Raw genomic sequence first — 17,557 nt, 5'->3', positions numbered from 1 at the left:
AAAATGTTCATTGAGCAGAAACACGCATGGAGTCCCGTACTCAGCCAGTGTCAACATTCTCTGCTCTGTGTTACTCTGCATATGGCTGTCTTGTTTCTGATTGCATGTGGAGAAGTAAAGATAACCATATGACACTGAAGTCAGACTCAGCATAATTAATTATAAACATGTGTCTGCTCCTATTTTTAAAACTACGCCTTTTAGACAGTAAAGCTGACCAACATTAGACTGCAAGAGCAGGGATTATCAGACTTCCAAGAAGCTCCCTCCTCTCTAGAAAATGCTCTGTTTCTATTTCTTAAAAGCCAGTGTCAGTTAAGAGGATCTGATGTTGTTTTATGAGTCAGATGAGGCTAACGAGACTGTGTGGTTCTTCTAGCTTAGTCAGAGGGAAAAGTTGTTTGGCCTTGTTGTGTATGGGCCGAGGTAAAAAAACAAAAAAATAATACAAAGCATGTAATGACTCTTGCATGCCATCCAAGAGGTAATTATCATTTGCTGTTCATGATGGAGGGTGGGTGGTAAAGGGATGGCCGTGATGGCTGGCTTGTACAGCCAGTGTGTGATCATCACGTCCTTGTGATGTGGTTCACATACGGTCAAAGAAACACTACGATCCCTGAGCAACGGTCCGTGACCACTGGATGCGGAGAGGACTGCTTTCCAAGTCAAATCAGCTCCTGCATGGGAAGGACTGTTGACACTGTCGCACGGAAGGGATTGTTTATGCTGCAACACCCGACGGATAGAAACATGGAGCCATAATTAGATCAACCACCTCCGCAACCCTCAGCAGCAATGTGAAATTGCAGCAGGTGAGCAACTTTATCCACGTGATCGACCTCCACTTCCACGCTGGAGCCCCATTTTTTAATTTAAAATCCCTGGTTTCCACTACAGGGCTAGACTGGACTTGCCAGGGTTTTTTCATCATTTTTGCGAATTTGTTAGCTCTCCCCTGTGCTTTCCTTTTTCTTTTTCTTTTTTTTTTTAGTTGGCCGTAACAAGCCCCGTTTGGCCCCTTATGTGGCTGCTGAAGGTTCGCGTTTGGGTCACATGTCTGATGACCTCAGAGACTGCAGGCCGACGAGACTCACCCTGTGAGTTCTGCAAGCCTTAGTGTGTCAAACTTTTTATGCAACTAACGTTCTGTTTTAACAGTTTTCTTTTTCTTTTTCCACACAAAATCCAGCTGAAAAATTTTGAATAAAACATTTGAAAGTCATTTAAAGTTATAGAACAAAAAAAGATTATTATTGACAAAAGATAGAAGGTGACCATCGCTCCACTTTCAATGTGAAATATATTATTTCTTCAGGGTGACTAATTTTTTTTTCACAAAAAAAATTTTTGCAAAAATTGAATATTCTAAAAAAATGTCAAAGTAGATGAATTTAATCTATATGTTGCTTTGTCCCGCAGTTAAAGCTCAAATTAAACAGAACGAGGTGAGAACGATCTGGACTATTTTAATGGCCAAAATATATTTTGAAAAACTGCTCCATGTGGTGGACAGACAATGAGTGTTCAAAACATTTCTTATTAACTATCCTAATGATCCGTGACGCATGGTTGAAAGTAAAGGCTTTGTAAGAGCACGCACCCTTTTTTTTTTTTTTTTTTTTTTATGAAAAACAGCTTCCTAGTCATGTAAAACAGACCAGAAAACCTCATTACCCTGAATTTAGCATAGCTATTAGAAAGGGAGGCTGAGGTTAAAAATATTTATGTGTATATATATATATAAATATGTCTTTTGTGTTTAGGATTCCCCAATCAACCAGCAAACTCTTAGGAAACCAGTAACAGCCAAACAATTTAATAAGATACATTCAATTTCATTGTGCAACACTTGTCAATTGTTAATGCTCTATACTCCAACATAAGACCAATGCCAATTTTGTCCAAATGTGCGTGGAGATTTCCATGCTTTCTGTGAGGCTAATTGCACTTCATTCAACGTACCTTAATCTAATAAATAAACTTCTCTGAGGAGCTCTCTTGCATAGGCAACATTTTTAGAGGAGTGAGAAAACAAGGCTCCATTTTATCAAATCAGAAACAACAGCAACAACAAAAAAAAGCATACAAACATAAAAAAAAAACAATCGCAATTAACAAGCACCCTGAAACACTCATGCAAAGTGTTTTCCCTTTTCTTTGATTGCGTATTCATGAAGTTATACATTACCCCATTTTGCCCAAAGACATTTGCAGAAGTGTGCAGTAAAGAATCTGAGAGGAATTATGGTGATGGATGGAGAAGCAGTCACGCATCAGTCCTTCAGAACACCTGCCCTGCAAGTTCTCTTAGACAACAAGTCTGTCGTATTGACTGTTTACTCCTTTTGTCCTTGGTGTCTCTGTGTTTAGCTGGGAGGAGAGTGGAGTGGAGGGGGTGAGGGGGGGGGGGGATCTCATGCTCAACAGCGCAAATCTGGGTCCCAGGGCCCCGAGTCCTTCATAGAAGTGTGGCGGTGGGAGTGAACTGAAGCAACAGGGGGCAAACTTGGAGTGTCTTCACTCACACCGCCCCCACTCCCCTCCATCTTTTTTTGCCATCAGTCCACGGAGCTGATGTCACAGCGCCGAGGCGGCGACCGGCTGGATGGCGTCACGGTTGGCTGTCATTCTCTTAAAAGGCCAGAGAGGAGGCAACGTCACAGCTGTGGGGAGATAGAGCACTGCCACTGGCCGGCTGCCACGTGGGTCCGGTCACATAAGCCGACGTGGTGGCGCTGTACCCCATGTAGGGTGACACTTGGGTGGGAGGGTGGTAGGGTGGGATGCTGGGCGCTGTGACATAGCTGTTCACTGTGGGCAATCCATTCAGCGTCTGGGTATGAAAAGAGGGGCAAAAAGAGAAGACGGAAGGATTAGATGGTGAACATTTGCAATAAAGATCTGAAAAGGTCGCAAGTAAATTTCTCTCTTTTTTCCCCTTTATTTGGCTCTCTGGAGCTCCTTTCTCCAAAAAAATATAATAAACCAGATACTTTGTTCAATTTTCAGTGTAGAAAATAATCAGATTAAATTGAGAGAGTATCCCAGGCACACACACACACACACACACACACTAAAAGCAGCTGTAGAAATAAGTGAAAGTAATGTTGGTTGAATTATAAACACTTCAGAGACTTCAGTTCGGACTTAGCAGCCGTCATATAAAAAGAACACTTTTCCAATTTTGATGAAAGTACGAGTGGTCAATTATGTGCTCTCATGCTCCTGGAACATATTAAATGAGGATAAAAACCATACATGGCCATACCCTCGTCAGTGTATGGGCCTTGTTTTCCACGCAAAAGTGGACGTACCACCGGTGGCATTGATATTCCACGCCTGCCGATGCAAGACAGCCTCGTTGCAACAAAACAGATGTCATGACAGATTGAGAGTGAAAAGGCAGAGAGAGGGAAAATATGATAGAGAATGAGGCAAGCATAGAGTTCAGAGTATGAATGGGCTTTGCTTCTTTGGCACAGTGACAACATTTAACTTGAGGAATTCACCAAAGCATCTGGAGCAGGGAGGCAGAATATCTGTTCACGGGTGGTCTGCAAGTACAGCAAATTATTTCTGCGATTGGGAATTTTTCTGTTCCTCTGACTTTTTTTTTTTTTTCCAATCATACATTTCTGGCTGGTCACGGGTGCTTCTTTAGGATGAATAGATATTCTGGGACATATACCGCCTAAAGTGACCTTTGTTGCAACTCTGAAGCATAAATGTAGAGCAAGACCTATTTTTGTGTGTGACAGTACTCCCGTGTGCTGAGTGTGGGTGTCTGTGGGTAAGTGTTTGTGGATGTTTGTGTCCTCTTTGGCTCAAACTCAGGCTGCAGAATTCGATTTCATTAAGCGCCCCACAAGCTTTTGCTTTGTGTTTTTCGTCTAAAACAATTCGAACGAGATGATGTTCCACAAATGAGATGCACTGTGTATAGCACACATGACCGGTGTATACACACAGCTGCTTACACACATACAGAGCATATGCCATGTAAACACGCTTTCGGTTTAATGTGATTCACTGCTCCAAGAAATGACCTCACAGCATAGTCAACACCAGTCTGACACAAGATCAACAAAATTAAAAAAGGTTTATAAAAGGTGGATTTATTGCACAGCTCCTGTTCAGACTACATTGTTCGTTTTGTGTACCTATTTGGGTTTTTTTTAAGTTGGTACTCTCCTTGAGCTCTACACATTTTACTTGTATTTATATACACTTGAGATAATAATGTGTAATAGATTAAATTCTTAGAATGTTAAGAATCTGATAACATAAGGACCAACTGGCCCGTTTTAGAAATTATATATACAAGTTTGTTTTTTTAATGACCTACTTCATTCAACGGCCTGATAGAAAATCTGTTGCGTAATGAACAGGCCAGAAAATCACCGTCTTCATAATTTGAGCGACTTTTCTACCTTTTTGCATTTAACTGAGCAAATCCAGAATCGAGTCCTGCTCTAAACCCGCTGTTTAGCACATCAGTGAGATAAATAACTGCAGTGTTTAAACATGTCAGGGCCTGGGTACTTTCGCGAGTTTGGGCAGCTGGGTGGGGGCATAGAAAATAGTGGGTTTTACTGGATGTTTAATTCGTTTTTGAGATATTATGGTATCACCTTAGGAGCCGCCGCAAAGACTTAACACGTGACTTCGACTTAAACCTGTTTTAATGACGCTCCTCTTCTCGGGGGAAAAACCTGCGTCTCATGGGTGCATCTGCCCGCTCTGTTCCCTGATGTTTCCACCCGCAGACTTTGGCCTTACAGTGACAGAGCCCAGGTGGCTCAGTTGATTCAGGCCTGCTGATATTTGACCGAAAACTACAGACAGAAAAGCAGATTTTGGAAGAAAACACGAAACAGGCCTGCTGCCAAGTGAAAGCGTTTACTTTTAGATGTAAAAGTTACCATTGCTGAGTTCTTAGGCGTGTTTGAGCGCGACCACTATCCGACACACAGACGCAACAATCAGATCTATTTAACATCTTAGCAGGCTGCAGCGGCCGCCTGCGTGGAATCTCAGTGACAAACAAAAGGCGCTTTTAACCCTCAGTCCGGCTTCACTGTTCTTTGTTTTTCATGCAGCAAACTCGGTCATTTATTCTTGTTGTTTTCTGCATTTGACGTCTCGCTTAACATGTTTCCGCTATAGCCGCCTGAACTATCCGCTAAGACGGTTGGTGCGTCTGAATCCGACAGCTTCGGGCCTGTTTTTGCGCAGAAAGAGCCGGAAAATCCCTGCGCAATAACGCGTCATGGAAACGCTTCGACAATTGCGCGCCCTGTCACAATAGGGGGTATGACTAATAATAAATGAAGCACGCATGCGCAAGCACGGCTACTGTCACGACGACCCTCCATTTGTTACCTGATCCGGGAAAAGAGAAATTAAAGGCCGTTAGGAAATGTGTGCTACTCTTAAATGTTGAGTTAATCGTAGAATTTAAAATATTGAAATGTAGAAAGCTGTGAAACTTTAATATATTAATGAGTAAATCAATGCAAGTGTTTTTTGTTTTGTTTTTCTTATTTTTCACTTGACATTTGATCTAATTTTTTTTATTTAAAAAGCGAGAAAATGATGAACATCTCGAAAGTTGAATCCTGCAACACGACTGTTTTAGACTAAATGATATCCTGTAGTCTGCTATTTTTGATCTTAACAGCAGAACCTCAAAACTGACCCGTTGAAATTCTGCGTTCGAGCATAATTTACCAGGAGACCGAAAACTGCTTATTGCTGGTTCTTTTTTAAAATAAATAAATAGTTTTTTTTTTTTTTAAGGGATTCAAAATCGTTTCGGAGTGCAGCCAGTTCAACAATTGCTTTTACAAAAAAAAAAAAAAACAATACATACATACATATGCTAATAAGAAATTCAAAGCTCTTGGACTTTGATATATAATTTGCACAATAATTATCCATAAACGCTGCTGACCAAGCAGGAGGTGTCAGTTGTGATGCCAAAATGAGGAGTAATAAGATATTCTATGAATGCACCATGATATCCTAATCTACAGAAGGAGCGCTGAGAGGAGAAATTTCCTGACCACCTAATAATCAAACTAGATAAATCCTCAACACTGCACTGTGTTAGTGGACTAATCGCTGAAAGCAAGGTTTGCAGGTCACAAAAAATAAATAATTAAAATGAGACGTGTCCCCGTTTTACCTGCGTGTATTTTGCTTCAGGTACTATGCCACTGACTAGCGGAGAGCTTGCTGGTGGTAAATTATTCCCGTTTTTAGCGCTCCATTCCTCTAGTTTGGCGCTGGAAAAGGGTGGACTGTCACTAACTGGAGGAGGTAAAAGAGAAAGAGAGAAGACCAGAAAAGGGGAAGGTCAGGAAGGAGGTTTTAAGTATTTCGGGGAAGAAAAAAGAAAAAAAAAGAAGCGCTGTTACTCATGCATCTATCGGCAGCAGGTTGGCCTGGTTGCATAAGAAGAATTAAACCCTGTGATATTTTGTCAGTGAAGCGTGTTGATTTAGTCGTTTTACGCACAAATGGCGTTATGTTGACTCGCATCGTATGCGTAAAGTGTTTGGGAATGCTTATGTTCAAGGTCAAGTAATCAAAAACGTTCAATTCATCGTCTGATATAAAATGTAGTTATTTATTTAAATCTGAGAATTAGACTTACTTTCTTTCCCATTATTTTACAGAATAATTGGACAAAACTCCAAAATTCTTATTTGAATTTTTTTTCAAATCACCATAAATCTAAGCCTGTTAACTCTATTAGGGGATTCCTGTTAAGTCAATTAGGGGATTCCTTCTTTTGTTTTTTCATTCTTTCTTTCCTTTTGGTAAGATTTTTCTTTTTCTTTTTCTCTGGACATTTAAACGCGAACACTGACAAATCCGTTTAAACACAATGCGTTTAGGCAGAGTGAGACCAAATGTTCTGGTTCCCCCTGAAGATCAGATGAAGAATGAGGCCCAGCTGAAGACTGTAAGACGACTCTCTGGTGGGTCAGGGACACTAAAGCCCATCAAATCGTGGTGGACAAATTAGATTTACTTCCTTCCTCTTCAGTGCGTAATGACTATTATAGGCTATTATACAACTCTCCAAATGTTCCCCATGCAGGCAACCCCAAACATGTCATACGAGCTTCACTAACTGCATGTTGTATGTTAAAATAGCTTCTTCTTTTTTTTTTTTGGTAGATTGAATTCACCCTCTGTGGTTTTGTTACAGGCAGCATGTATTTATCCCCCATAATATACTAATAGTTTCTGATTTTTAAAAAAAAAAATTTTAAGCCTGCGTGTTTCTTAATCACCAGCCACTTCCCATAAATTCTGAATCCACTTTTTAAAGTGATTTGACGGGCGAAATTGTTTCAGTTCAAACCAGTTCTCACGGCACCAAATGAACTTTAAAAAGCTAGCGTTCAAAAAGCTGCCACAAACATCTGTTAATAATTTGGAAATGCATAAATTGTTTGGAGAGGCAGACTTTCAAAACACAATCCTCCCCTTGCGATTCCTTGTGGATATCTGCCTTACATTTGTCTTGTTGAAGTTGCCCGGTTAGTAGCTTTAACGCGAGGAGCCAGAGTTCTGACAGCAGCAGGCGTCTCGCAGCATACTTGACAGCGAGTCCCCTCCTGCCCCTGGTAAACAAGCTCGCCGAAAAGCCCTCTCACACCACCGAGCGCGGCCATTAACACTGATTTATGTCGGATCCCGTTTCACTGTTTCCAAAACATTTGTGGTCTTGTTGAGTGCAAAGCAGAGTTATCTGGGCCTACCTGCATGGGACACACAGTCCACAGGACAAAGACAACACACGCAGCGGAAACCACACGTTTGAATGCGAGCTGCCGCATTTCTCAAGGCCTGAATATCGCTTTCTGCTGGGATACACGAAAAATAACAAAAGCAAACCTATTTTCTTTCATACACTCCATCTTTCCTTATTCTGCCCCTCTCATACTCAGTATCCGCCTCCTGATTGTTGTTATTATTAGTTCAAGAGGAGACATGCGTTGCCCTGACACCCTTTCAAATCAATATCAGCAGGCAGGTCAAATGGAATTTAAGCTTTCTGTTTCCACAGAGGCCTGTGAGTCTGCTCCAGTTGTTGCTTTTGGAGGCTTTTATAAATAACGTTACGGGAAGAAAAACCTTTTTTTTTTAAAAAAAATATCAAACACACACATATTCGCAGTCGTTGCACGCAAAGACCCTACAAGAGTTGTTTAAATGTGGTGCAATACACAAATGTGATAAACCGCCCCCGTGGAGCCATGCTTACTTTGTTGCTCTGTAATCGACCGTATCCCCAGAATATCTGTTACAGAGTGCGATGAGGGCCATATCCTGTGCATGGCCATGTGTCCGGGGAGGGTGGGCATGCCAGGGGGAGTGGGCACTTTGGATGCCGGGTATGAGTATAAGTGGTTGTAGGGTATCGTTGGTTGTGGCGGTGGGTGAGGCGCCTGCTTGCCCGACTCATACTGGCTCTGCTGGGAAAGATTCCCAATCTTGTTCCGGAGGATCCGGCTGATGGAGCTGACGGAGGGCAGATTGAATTTGTCACAAACCCCGTCGGCCAGTAGCCTGTCCCGGATCTCCCAGGCAAAAATCCCCGGGTCTCTCTGCTTGTATGTCCGTATGTGCTTGACAACGGTGGGTGTGGTGACACGCGGCTTGCTGCCCCCGATGGCCCCCGGGAGGATGGAGCCGGTCTCGTTGTAGCGGGCCAGGATCTTACTCACGCAGCCGTGGGAGACGCGCAGCTGCCTGCTGATGTCACAGGGTCGAATCCCGAGTTGGGCCAGCTCCACTATCCTGAGCCGGATGGCGTTGGGGAGCGGCCGGCCGTTTACGAAAACACCACCGAGTTGGTTCACCTCACCGAAGGCAGGCTCTGGTGGCAAAAACAAACACACAAGAGGGCACAACAATGAGACAAACAACCAAGGCCAACCAAACACACTGCCAACCACTTCGCTCCTTTCGCAAGATTTTGTTTGCAGAATATTCTAAAATGTGCTACAGCAATTAAATTCTGCAAAATGACAACTATGTTTGAATCTCTTTTTTTTCTATTTTCTCTTTTTTTTGCACGTTTTTCACTTGAGAGCATCGCGAAGCTCTCCTTAAAATAATCACACAGATGCGTCTCCTTTGCGCTTTGTTTTTAACGACGTTTTCGCTTATAATGACCAACTTAAAAAGTTTGAGCTCTGCGGGATGTTTGATTAAAAACTACCAGCAAACAGCAGGCTGATGTCTGGTCCAGCCTTCGTGCAGGCTAAGCTCCTCACTGCCTAAACTCCGTGCGTAACGGCCACATAGTTCACAGGTCTGGTGTCTGAACTCTGGTTTTAAGGGTTGAAGTGACGCTTTAAAACATCACAGACCGACAATATGTCACCAGATTCCCTCACCCTTTCCGCGAGACGCTGAACCGTCCACCGCATCCCTGTCAAGGAGGGGAGAAAAAAAGAAAAAAAAAAAGATCCAACTCTGAACTCACCCATCGTGTTAAAGCCGCAAACGAAGAAAACTGTGTCCGGTTTGAGCCCCCTGCGTGGATCCTGCTCCGCGTCCAGCGTGCCCGCCGTCCAGAATTGCCTTCAAGAAAAATCTTCTTGCGCGATAAGGAACAAGAGGGACAAAATTCTCGATCTGTTTCCTGAAAGCGCTGGAGACAGGCTTACATTTCAATCTGTTGAAATCGGGAGGCCGGGCTTCCGAGGCTCCTGCGCCGCTGATTGGCTCGCCTCTCCCATCTGCGTTCAAGATCGCGCAGTGCCGTGCTGCCATTGGCCCAAAAGTTTGACATGACAGGTCCGTAGAGGTGCCCCACCACTGCTCATCCACCCACCCCCGTCCTCCTCCTCGCCTTGCTCTCCCATCAGAAAAGAAAAACCGGGGAAATACCACCATGATCGCGTTTGTTATTGAGACAGAAAGGATGAGTAGGATGCAAAATCAAGATTGTGGGTCAGATCTTCACCTTTCCAGCAATGATGTGGCAGCAGATGAAAATATATGTTAAGAGTTCCTGTAGGTGACCATCACCGGGGGAAACCCCCTGGAAAAATACCGTTTGCATACAAGAACATAGATTATAGTTTTGTGCATTTAAAATTCCATAAACCAAGAGATGTCATCACTTATCAGATGCACTTTTTAAAAAATCTTTATTATAAACCCTTTAAATGTATTTGTTGAAAAGAAAAAAGATAATAAACGCTCAATTCTGCTGTGTAAACAGGATTTTGGGTGACTTTACGCTCCACTACACCACCCAAGCATTTAAAAAGCATCATTAAGGCAACTGTGGAAATGATTGGTTTTGAGTAATGTAACTGGGTGATGTTTGTAAACTGTGTCCCAGTGCGCTTGGGAACAGTCCTACTTTTTTATGACTATTATTTGTCGCCCATGCTTTTATTTAGTTATTCTTCTCCTCTCAGCATCAAGCAATGGCCTGCAGAACTTTGTGAAACGCATAAAAAAGCAGAGGCTTCAAGCAGGGATGGTGTGCAGAAAATAAAGCGGTTTAAAAAAAACTAAAAAGGAACATGCTGAATCTGTTCCACCATGAAGCTTCGTGCCAGCTTAAAATGAATTATTGTGTGATTTATTTAGATGTTTCTGAGCGAGCGTTCCACTTTTACGTGCCGCTCAAGTCGAATGCATTTCACTTTTCCGCTTTAAACTGTTAAACCATTTGAATTGCATCAAGGCTTTGCGCAAACGTTGCCTTAAATTACGCAAAGCACCCGTTAATGTAGTGCAGGCTTTCAGGGCTATACGAGATAAAAAAAAAATATTAGGTTTCCTTTCTTAACGTTTGTGTAATTTCCTTTCTGTATAAATGCTCTGTACAGAGAGCCCACTTGCAGGCAATAAGGAAGATTTGTTGCCTCCCGACACGAGAAACAAACACAAGCCATAACTTTGCCTCTCCACTCTCTCCCCATTGGGCACGCTCTTTTGGGTTTGCTCTTGTCATATTTTAGGAAGGCCACGGCGCATGACTGGCCTTCATTTTGCAATCTAAAGGGATCAGCCTGCATGCGAACATCAAACGGCTCTCCCGTGGAAGTGCAATTAGGAGTATTGTTGGAAACCTCTGTTGACATGGCTCCGACGGGCCAAAATGTACACAACGTAGTCCTCGGTGTTGGCTTCGGCGCGCGCAGCTCTCGGAGCCGGATACAACATGCTAAACGTTTGATATTTTTGTTTACCTTTCCCACCTTTTTCAGGGTGGCGTAAATCCCTGAAACGGAACAAATTACAGTGCACGCCCCCTACCCTGTTAGTTTTTTGGTAGGCGTAAAGGAGCGTTTTATCTAGCGATAGTTTTGTTTACACGGAGGCTTATATGCCTCGAGACGAATAAATGGGGTCTTAGCTGGCCTTTTTTCTCCTGCTTACCACTGCAGCACCTCTTTTCGTTCACCCCACCTGCCCACCCTGCTCGGCTCCCAGGCCACTAATGCGTCAAGGATAATGTTTACGGTGGGGAAACGTGCTCAACTTGTTTCCACTGAGGTGCCTCTGGTGGCTTGAATAACAAAGGGTCAGTGGTGGGGGATCAAAGGTCTCCGTTGGCAACTCCATCTTCAGCCTTTTTCAGGCAGGACGGACGGACGTGAAACCTTCCTCCTTTTTGCCTGCAACAAAATAGATGTCCAGGTGGAGGGTAATGACACTGGAGGCACGTGACGCCCCACTGCAAGCCAGAAATATTCACATTAAAGCGCTTGTGGCAGGAAGAAGGGAAGTTGAAAATAACTGTTCACATGCTCGTGGAGTCCGACAAATGATGTAATAATTAAAATCAGTAAACGGGATGCAAATGATTGTTATAATTAGGCTATTGTTATTGTTCTGTCCAAATTCAGATCATAATAAAATATATTGTTATTATTATTATTAATGATAATAATGTCCAAGTGGAATTTAAAATCTTTAAAAACTTTTTTTTCCCCCAACGTAATTCTAATCCGGTTGCAGATCTGCTGACGTTGCGGAACCTCCACGCATGATTTGCAGATTCATTTGTTCTCAAGCCCAAAAATCGTCCATGTCGAACTGAGTGGTTCACGGTGTCCGTGAAGGCAACGCACCACTTATCAGACAAACCGTGTAGATGGTCTGTGGGCAGCAGAGAGCTTCTCCAAAGCTTTCTCTAAGCTTTAGGAGCTGCTTAGCGCGTTCTTAGAACTCCTTTTCATTGTTGTTTAATAATATGGAGGTTATTTTAATTTAAATTTTTTTTATTGCCCTTCAGTCCAAGCCTTGCAGGATTTTTGGGGGTCCTGCAGGACGTATTAAGTTATTTATCGTTACATGCAGCCAAGCAAACGACAGAATATTCTGCTGTGTTTCACAGATACAGCCATTGTTTGTTATGAGGACCAAAGAAAATGAACTGCATTCCCACACATCATCAATAATTTAACGCTCGAGGGACATTTAGTAGAGAAGGATATATTTCTATAATAATTCCATACGTGGCCTTTTCTCGTTATTGTTTCCAGTTAACTGACCTGCAACTAGATGCTAAGCATTTTCTTATTTTTGCTGTATGACCTCCCATTAGATTTCAGTAGATACACTTTTTTTAAAGTAAAATACTCGACAGACATCATTCAAAAATCCGAGGACTTTGTATAAATTATGATTTTCATGACTGACTATTTTCCCTTGTTTGCAGCGTTCTTTTTTTCTTTTGGAACCTGCAAACATAAGCTCTAACAGCTGGATGTGGAAGCCGCTGGCTGCACTTGTGTATATCCGCTGTCTCTCTTGTCAAAGTGTTTGCTTTGGTAATAACTGTTGTCGCGACTATAGGACTTATAAGTCCTTGTTGGGTGAAGATGGCAGAAGCGTGTGGGCAGAAATGTGGGCATGTTCCGTGCTAGGTTTGCTCTCTTTCCTTGAGAGAAGTTGTCATATTCGCAATCTGGAGGGAAATGCTTATGGAGCCGTTAATTGAACGACTTCTCAGGCTGACATCCCTTTCATAATCATGTGGACAATTAACTTGGAGCACACTGCCGAGAAAAGCGCACGCATCTAGAAATATCATATAATGTAATTTTTTTCTTAAATTATACAACGCGTTGATGCACCATAAAGTGCACGTTGAATGTTCTAATCCTCCTGTAGCATCCTGAATTGTATGTGTGTGTCTGTGTGTGTGTGTGTGTTGTACCTGCAAAATGGCGTAAAACATGGGACGATACAGACACTCCCACCTCTTCACCTCCTTATCGAGCACTCGTCTTTGACATGTTTTGCTTTTAATGTGCACGTTTAAAAAAAAATTAAAAATTGGATGATGAGCAGCACAGGCAGCCGATACAATCTAGTTTTTGTATCAACTAAACTACAGAACCGCTCTAACGGCCGATGGATTTCGATTATTCTTGATCGAAATGACTCGGGTGAAGCCCCCTTCAGGTTGCACAAACCCGTCTTTTCCCCACGCCTCGGTGGAGTTTGGTTTGATCCATCACGATGCGGGTGACGGGTCTGTGAACTGCAGCAATCTCAAAATCAAGCTTAAAACAACAACATCTGTAAAAAGAAAGGAACTTTATTTTTATTTATTTATTTATTTGCAGGGCGACCTGTGTGTGTTTTATTTAAAACTCCCTCATCAAAACCACCCTCGACCAAACATGCAGCCCATGATATTTTTTCTTTTACCTACAGTTCACGAGTGACAGAAATAAGGGATTAAAAAAAGAAAAAAAAATCAAATTCATGGCAGCAAATTGATATGTGCTTTGATAAATGTGATAGAAACGGAGAAATGACTCAATTGTGTTTGAATCCATCTATTCTCCGTAATAAATGCGACCAAACGAGTGCCATGAAGGCGATGACGAGGATGATGGGGATGATGAGGATGCGAGGAGATGGATTCCGCTCCCGCAATTAGTCACCGATCAGTCAAACGCGTCTTTGAGGCAATTAATTAGAAACAGTTCGCCAGTGGTTTTCGTGTCATTAGTTGCATTTAAGGTAGTCTGAGCTACCAAAAGTCTCTTCATGCTCAGCCAATCACGTCGCGCCATCATCATCCAGATGTTGAATGAAGAGACAGACAGACCAAGGCATAAACACACAATAAAATTGCAAGTGGATGCGCTTCATTAACATGTTATTATTCCACTTCAGTAGTGGCCCAGTGAGTTAGCTTTAAGAATGAATGACTGAATCGTTGCTTAACAACGAGCAAAGTATATTTGATAGAAGTCCAAAGACTGCGACATATTTTTCAGGTGTAACTGTATGGATTTTGTTTTAAATACAGCTGCAAATGATAAGAATGAAAAAAAAAATGATTCTGATTATGATCCACTTAATATTATTGACATCATAAGGAAATATTTCCTAATGTCACGCTTCGACTGAGCGGTGCAAATCCACTGTTTGATACGGCGATTTACTTCTCACTCTGATCAGATTCATCCGCGCTGATTTGCCGCGTGACTTCTCATCGGCGGTTCAACTTGATCTCCTTAGACACAGTCATTGTTAGTCAGGAGACGATCATCTTATTGGTCCATAGAGAGCAGAGCCGTGGAAACAAATGCTCCCAGTTTACCGGTTTAATCTTGTGGGGAAATCTAAGTCACCACTAATGGTTTATTATTGGGGGCGCGCAGTGCTCCAGAGAGGTTGGGGGTCTGACATCTCATCTGAACTGTCTCCAAACTGACTGACATCCGCAGTGAGACACTCGCGTGCAGGGAGGAGATGTTTATCGGTGCGGATTCTGCTTTGATTAATAAAACAAAGGCTCTAATCCTCGTTACTAAGGTGGAGAGGGAAGTGATGCCGCCTCCAGCTGTCTGATAGCCTACAAAGGAGACGGTACTACGCGGATATTTAATGTGTGGAAATTGATGGTTTTTAGGCAAACGCTGTCACTTGGGCGCCTTTAAAATAACCCGCACTGATGACTCTAACCTTTGCAGCCCAAAACGGCGCTGACACCATTAAAGTCTCTCTGCAGGTTAGCACTTCTCCCGGCCTGAGTGGCCCGGTAACTTTAGTGCGGCCTTAATGAGGACGAACGCCGGGTTAACGACGTATGTAGTCGTGTTTCAGAGGCCAGGCCCGGGTTTCAGCGGAGAGGGACAAAAAGAAACAATATTTACGACACTTTTAAGCATACATCACTTTGACATCTGTTCGTCTGGCACCTGGCATCCATTAGTATTAAATATTTCATCTCGCCCTAATTTGGAGCCCTCTTTGTCCCGACCGAAGGACACTGGGAGAATTTTAAAAAAGTAAGGGAAAAAAAAACCTTCTCCTTGTGCAGAAAAGTGCAAATGGGGTGTTGATACAGACCACACCGCTGCGTTATACCCAGTGGACGCGAGGAATCGTGGCTGTACTTATGTTTAATTTCCCCATTCAGTCTGATCCTCGCTCAAGAGCAGAAACATTCCTGCAATTAGTCAGGTTTTTGGCGCAGGAGCGTCAGGTTTGTACACAGTGTTATTAGATTACAGACCGAAGGCTCAGTATCCTTACACACTAACAGAAGTCCAAGAGAGTCAGATGTGTTATGTCAGACAGGACTTTGACAAATCACCCAGACTCTGACATTTTGTTATCTAATTAGGAGTCTGGTGCCTGGAAAACCAATCAATTTGGATTTGAAGACACTCACGAAACCTCTCATTATTATTTCTCTTAACAAAAAAAATAAAACTTTAACTAGTGCATTAAAAAATGCAGTGTTAAATTAACACTGAGGGCTGCTAAATCTACGCATTATTATGGAACTGACGTGGATATGAAGAGACTTGGATGATGTTAGTGAGATGTGAAGTTTAGTCAGAGGGTCCAAGCATAGTTTCAACAACATGAATGGAACGAGCAACAAACCTCCTGACACTGTGTCTAAAATCTTTCTTCTTCTTGTGTAGCTTTCCTTCTTTTGTCTCCTTGCTGGTCTCGCGCTCTGCGTAAGGTCACGGATGCTGCTGTTCCAGTGCCGCCAATCTGCACCAACCAGACAACGGGTTTATTGCGAAAGACAGTGGCGCCATCTTGTGGGTCTTTTATTGAAACGATGTGAACATTCGTGGAGAGGTTTTCTCTCGTGGCATTTAGGAAGTTGCTGCACAACGATAAAGAGCCCTTGCACCATCTACCATCACAGGTGTCTAAAACAGCTTGTTTCACTTACATTTCCCTGGATTTTCTATGTGCACATTGATATGTATGGTCTCTTAAGTCTTGCGTGCATCCCTGCTACTTTGATGTGAGCGCAATTAACTATTGTCTTTTTAGTCAAATTCCCTCTGCTTTACATCTCATTAATGGTCGATGATCTCACACCGGAAATGCCCGTCAGCGTTCTTCCACATCCTCAGTGGCGGAATCTTTTGCGTTTTCATGCACGAGGAGTGACTGCATATATCAGAAAAGTGAAAGCCTATACGGGCTGCTAGTCCAACAGCAGCCTCTCCTCTCGTCTCCTCTCAGTGTCTGTGCACAAAGCGCTGAACGGTGACTGCAGCCCTTTCTTTCAGATCATGTTCACAATGACTTCACTGACTGTCCCTCGGTTCCACAGCAGGCTGCTGCATGTGAGGAAGAGCAAACTCAAACATTCCACACTGAGCGGACAGGAGACGCAGAGCGGCTGTCAGCAGAGAGGATTGTGTTGAGGCATTCGCGCTGGGTTTCTATTTGCTGCAACCACACCAGCTTAAGGAATTCTAACAAAGACTAAAGTGAACTAAACTCCACCCAGAGTTTGTGGTTGTTTGAAAAGGTCTGAGGGCGCCACTAGAGACCTGCCCCTCAATGCGAGTCCTGTAGGGGGCGACCGAGTATCACACATTGGTAGTATCTCCTGTTAGTGCTTAAGTAAGAGGTCTTGGGTACAAGTGGTGTCATTATCATTTAACAGGTTTTTGTTTTTTTAAAATGTGTTTTATGTAATTTACTTTATGCCTTAGGTGGTCTGTCTGATCACTTCTGTTTCCGCTGCATCTCAGAGATAAATAAAGAGTATTTTTGACACTGTAAGCTGTTAATGACCAACAACATGTATCTCTCCAGTGTCAGACAGACAGTTTTTTTTACATTCACAATTTTTTTTAAAAATTCCAATAATTCAGGAAAGACGATGAACTATCACTTCAGTCTTGTGCTCATCATATAACTGTTCCAAGGAAATTAACTGGTGAACTTTCACATCATCAGAAGAACCAGGAAGTGTTTAGGTGTGCGCGCATGCTCTTGGTTCAGCGCATTTTGCTGACATGGTTGCATCATAACTATTCACACCGTACCTTGAATGTTGTGAATAACTCTCAGGCACATATGGATTCAGTCATAGATATTCTTTCTGGAATGATCATGGTTATGAACGCCAGCATGAGGCCAAGGAACAATTCCAAAACTTTAGTCACAGTTATCACAGATTGTCATTATTGCTGCAGCATCTACTTTTGATCATCTGAAAATGTCTGGATGAATTCAAATGTGTTTCCCAATAACTTTTACTTTGAATCATATTTGT

General features: G+C 42.6%; 1 protein-coding gene across 1 annotated transcript; it reads right to left on the bottom strand.

The window, feature by feature from the left end:
- Positions 1–1,803: 1,803 nt before the first annotated feature.
- On the bottom strand, positions 1,804–9,596 carry pax9 (paired box 9). The gene is given in 5 exon segments (XM_072365233.1): positions 1,804–2,640; positions 2,642–2,836; positions 6,191–6,315; positions 8,285–8,899; positions 9,512–9,596. Coding segments are annotated over 5 exon segments (999 nt in total). The 5' UTR covers positions 9,516–9,596; the 3' UTR covers positions 1,804–2,580.
- Between the last annotated feature and the right edge of the window lie 7,961 nt (positions 9,597–17,557).

Source organism: Leuresthes tenuis, unplaced genomic scaffold (genome assembly GCF_036924035.1).
Source record: "Leuresthes tenuis unplaced genomic scaffold, fLeuTen1.0.hap1 SCAF_15, whole genome shotgun sequence".
In the NCBI taxonomy this organism is placed as follows: Eukaryota; Metazoa; Chordata; class Actinopteri; order Atheriniformes; family Atherinopsidae; genus Leuresthes; species Leuresthes tenuis.
This window is presented reverse-complemented; position numbering and strand designations above follow the sequence as displayed.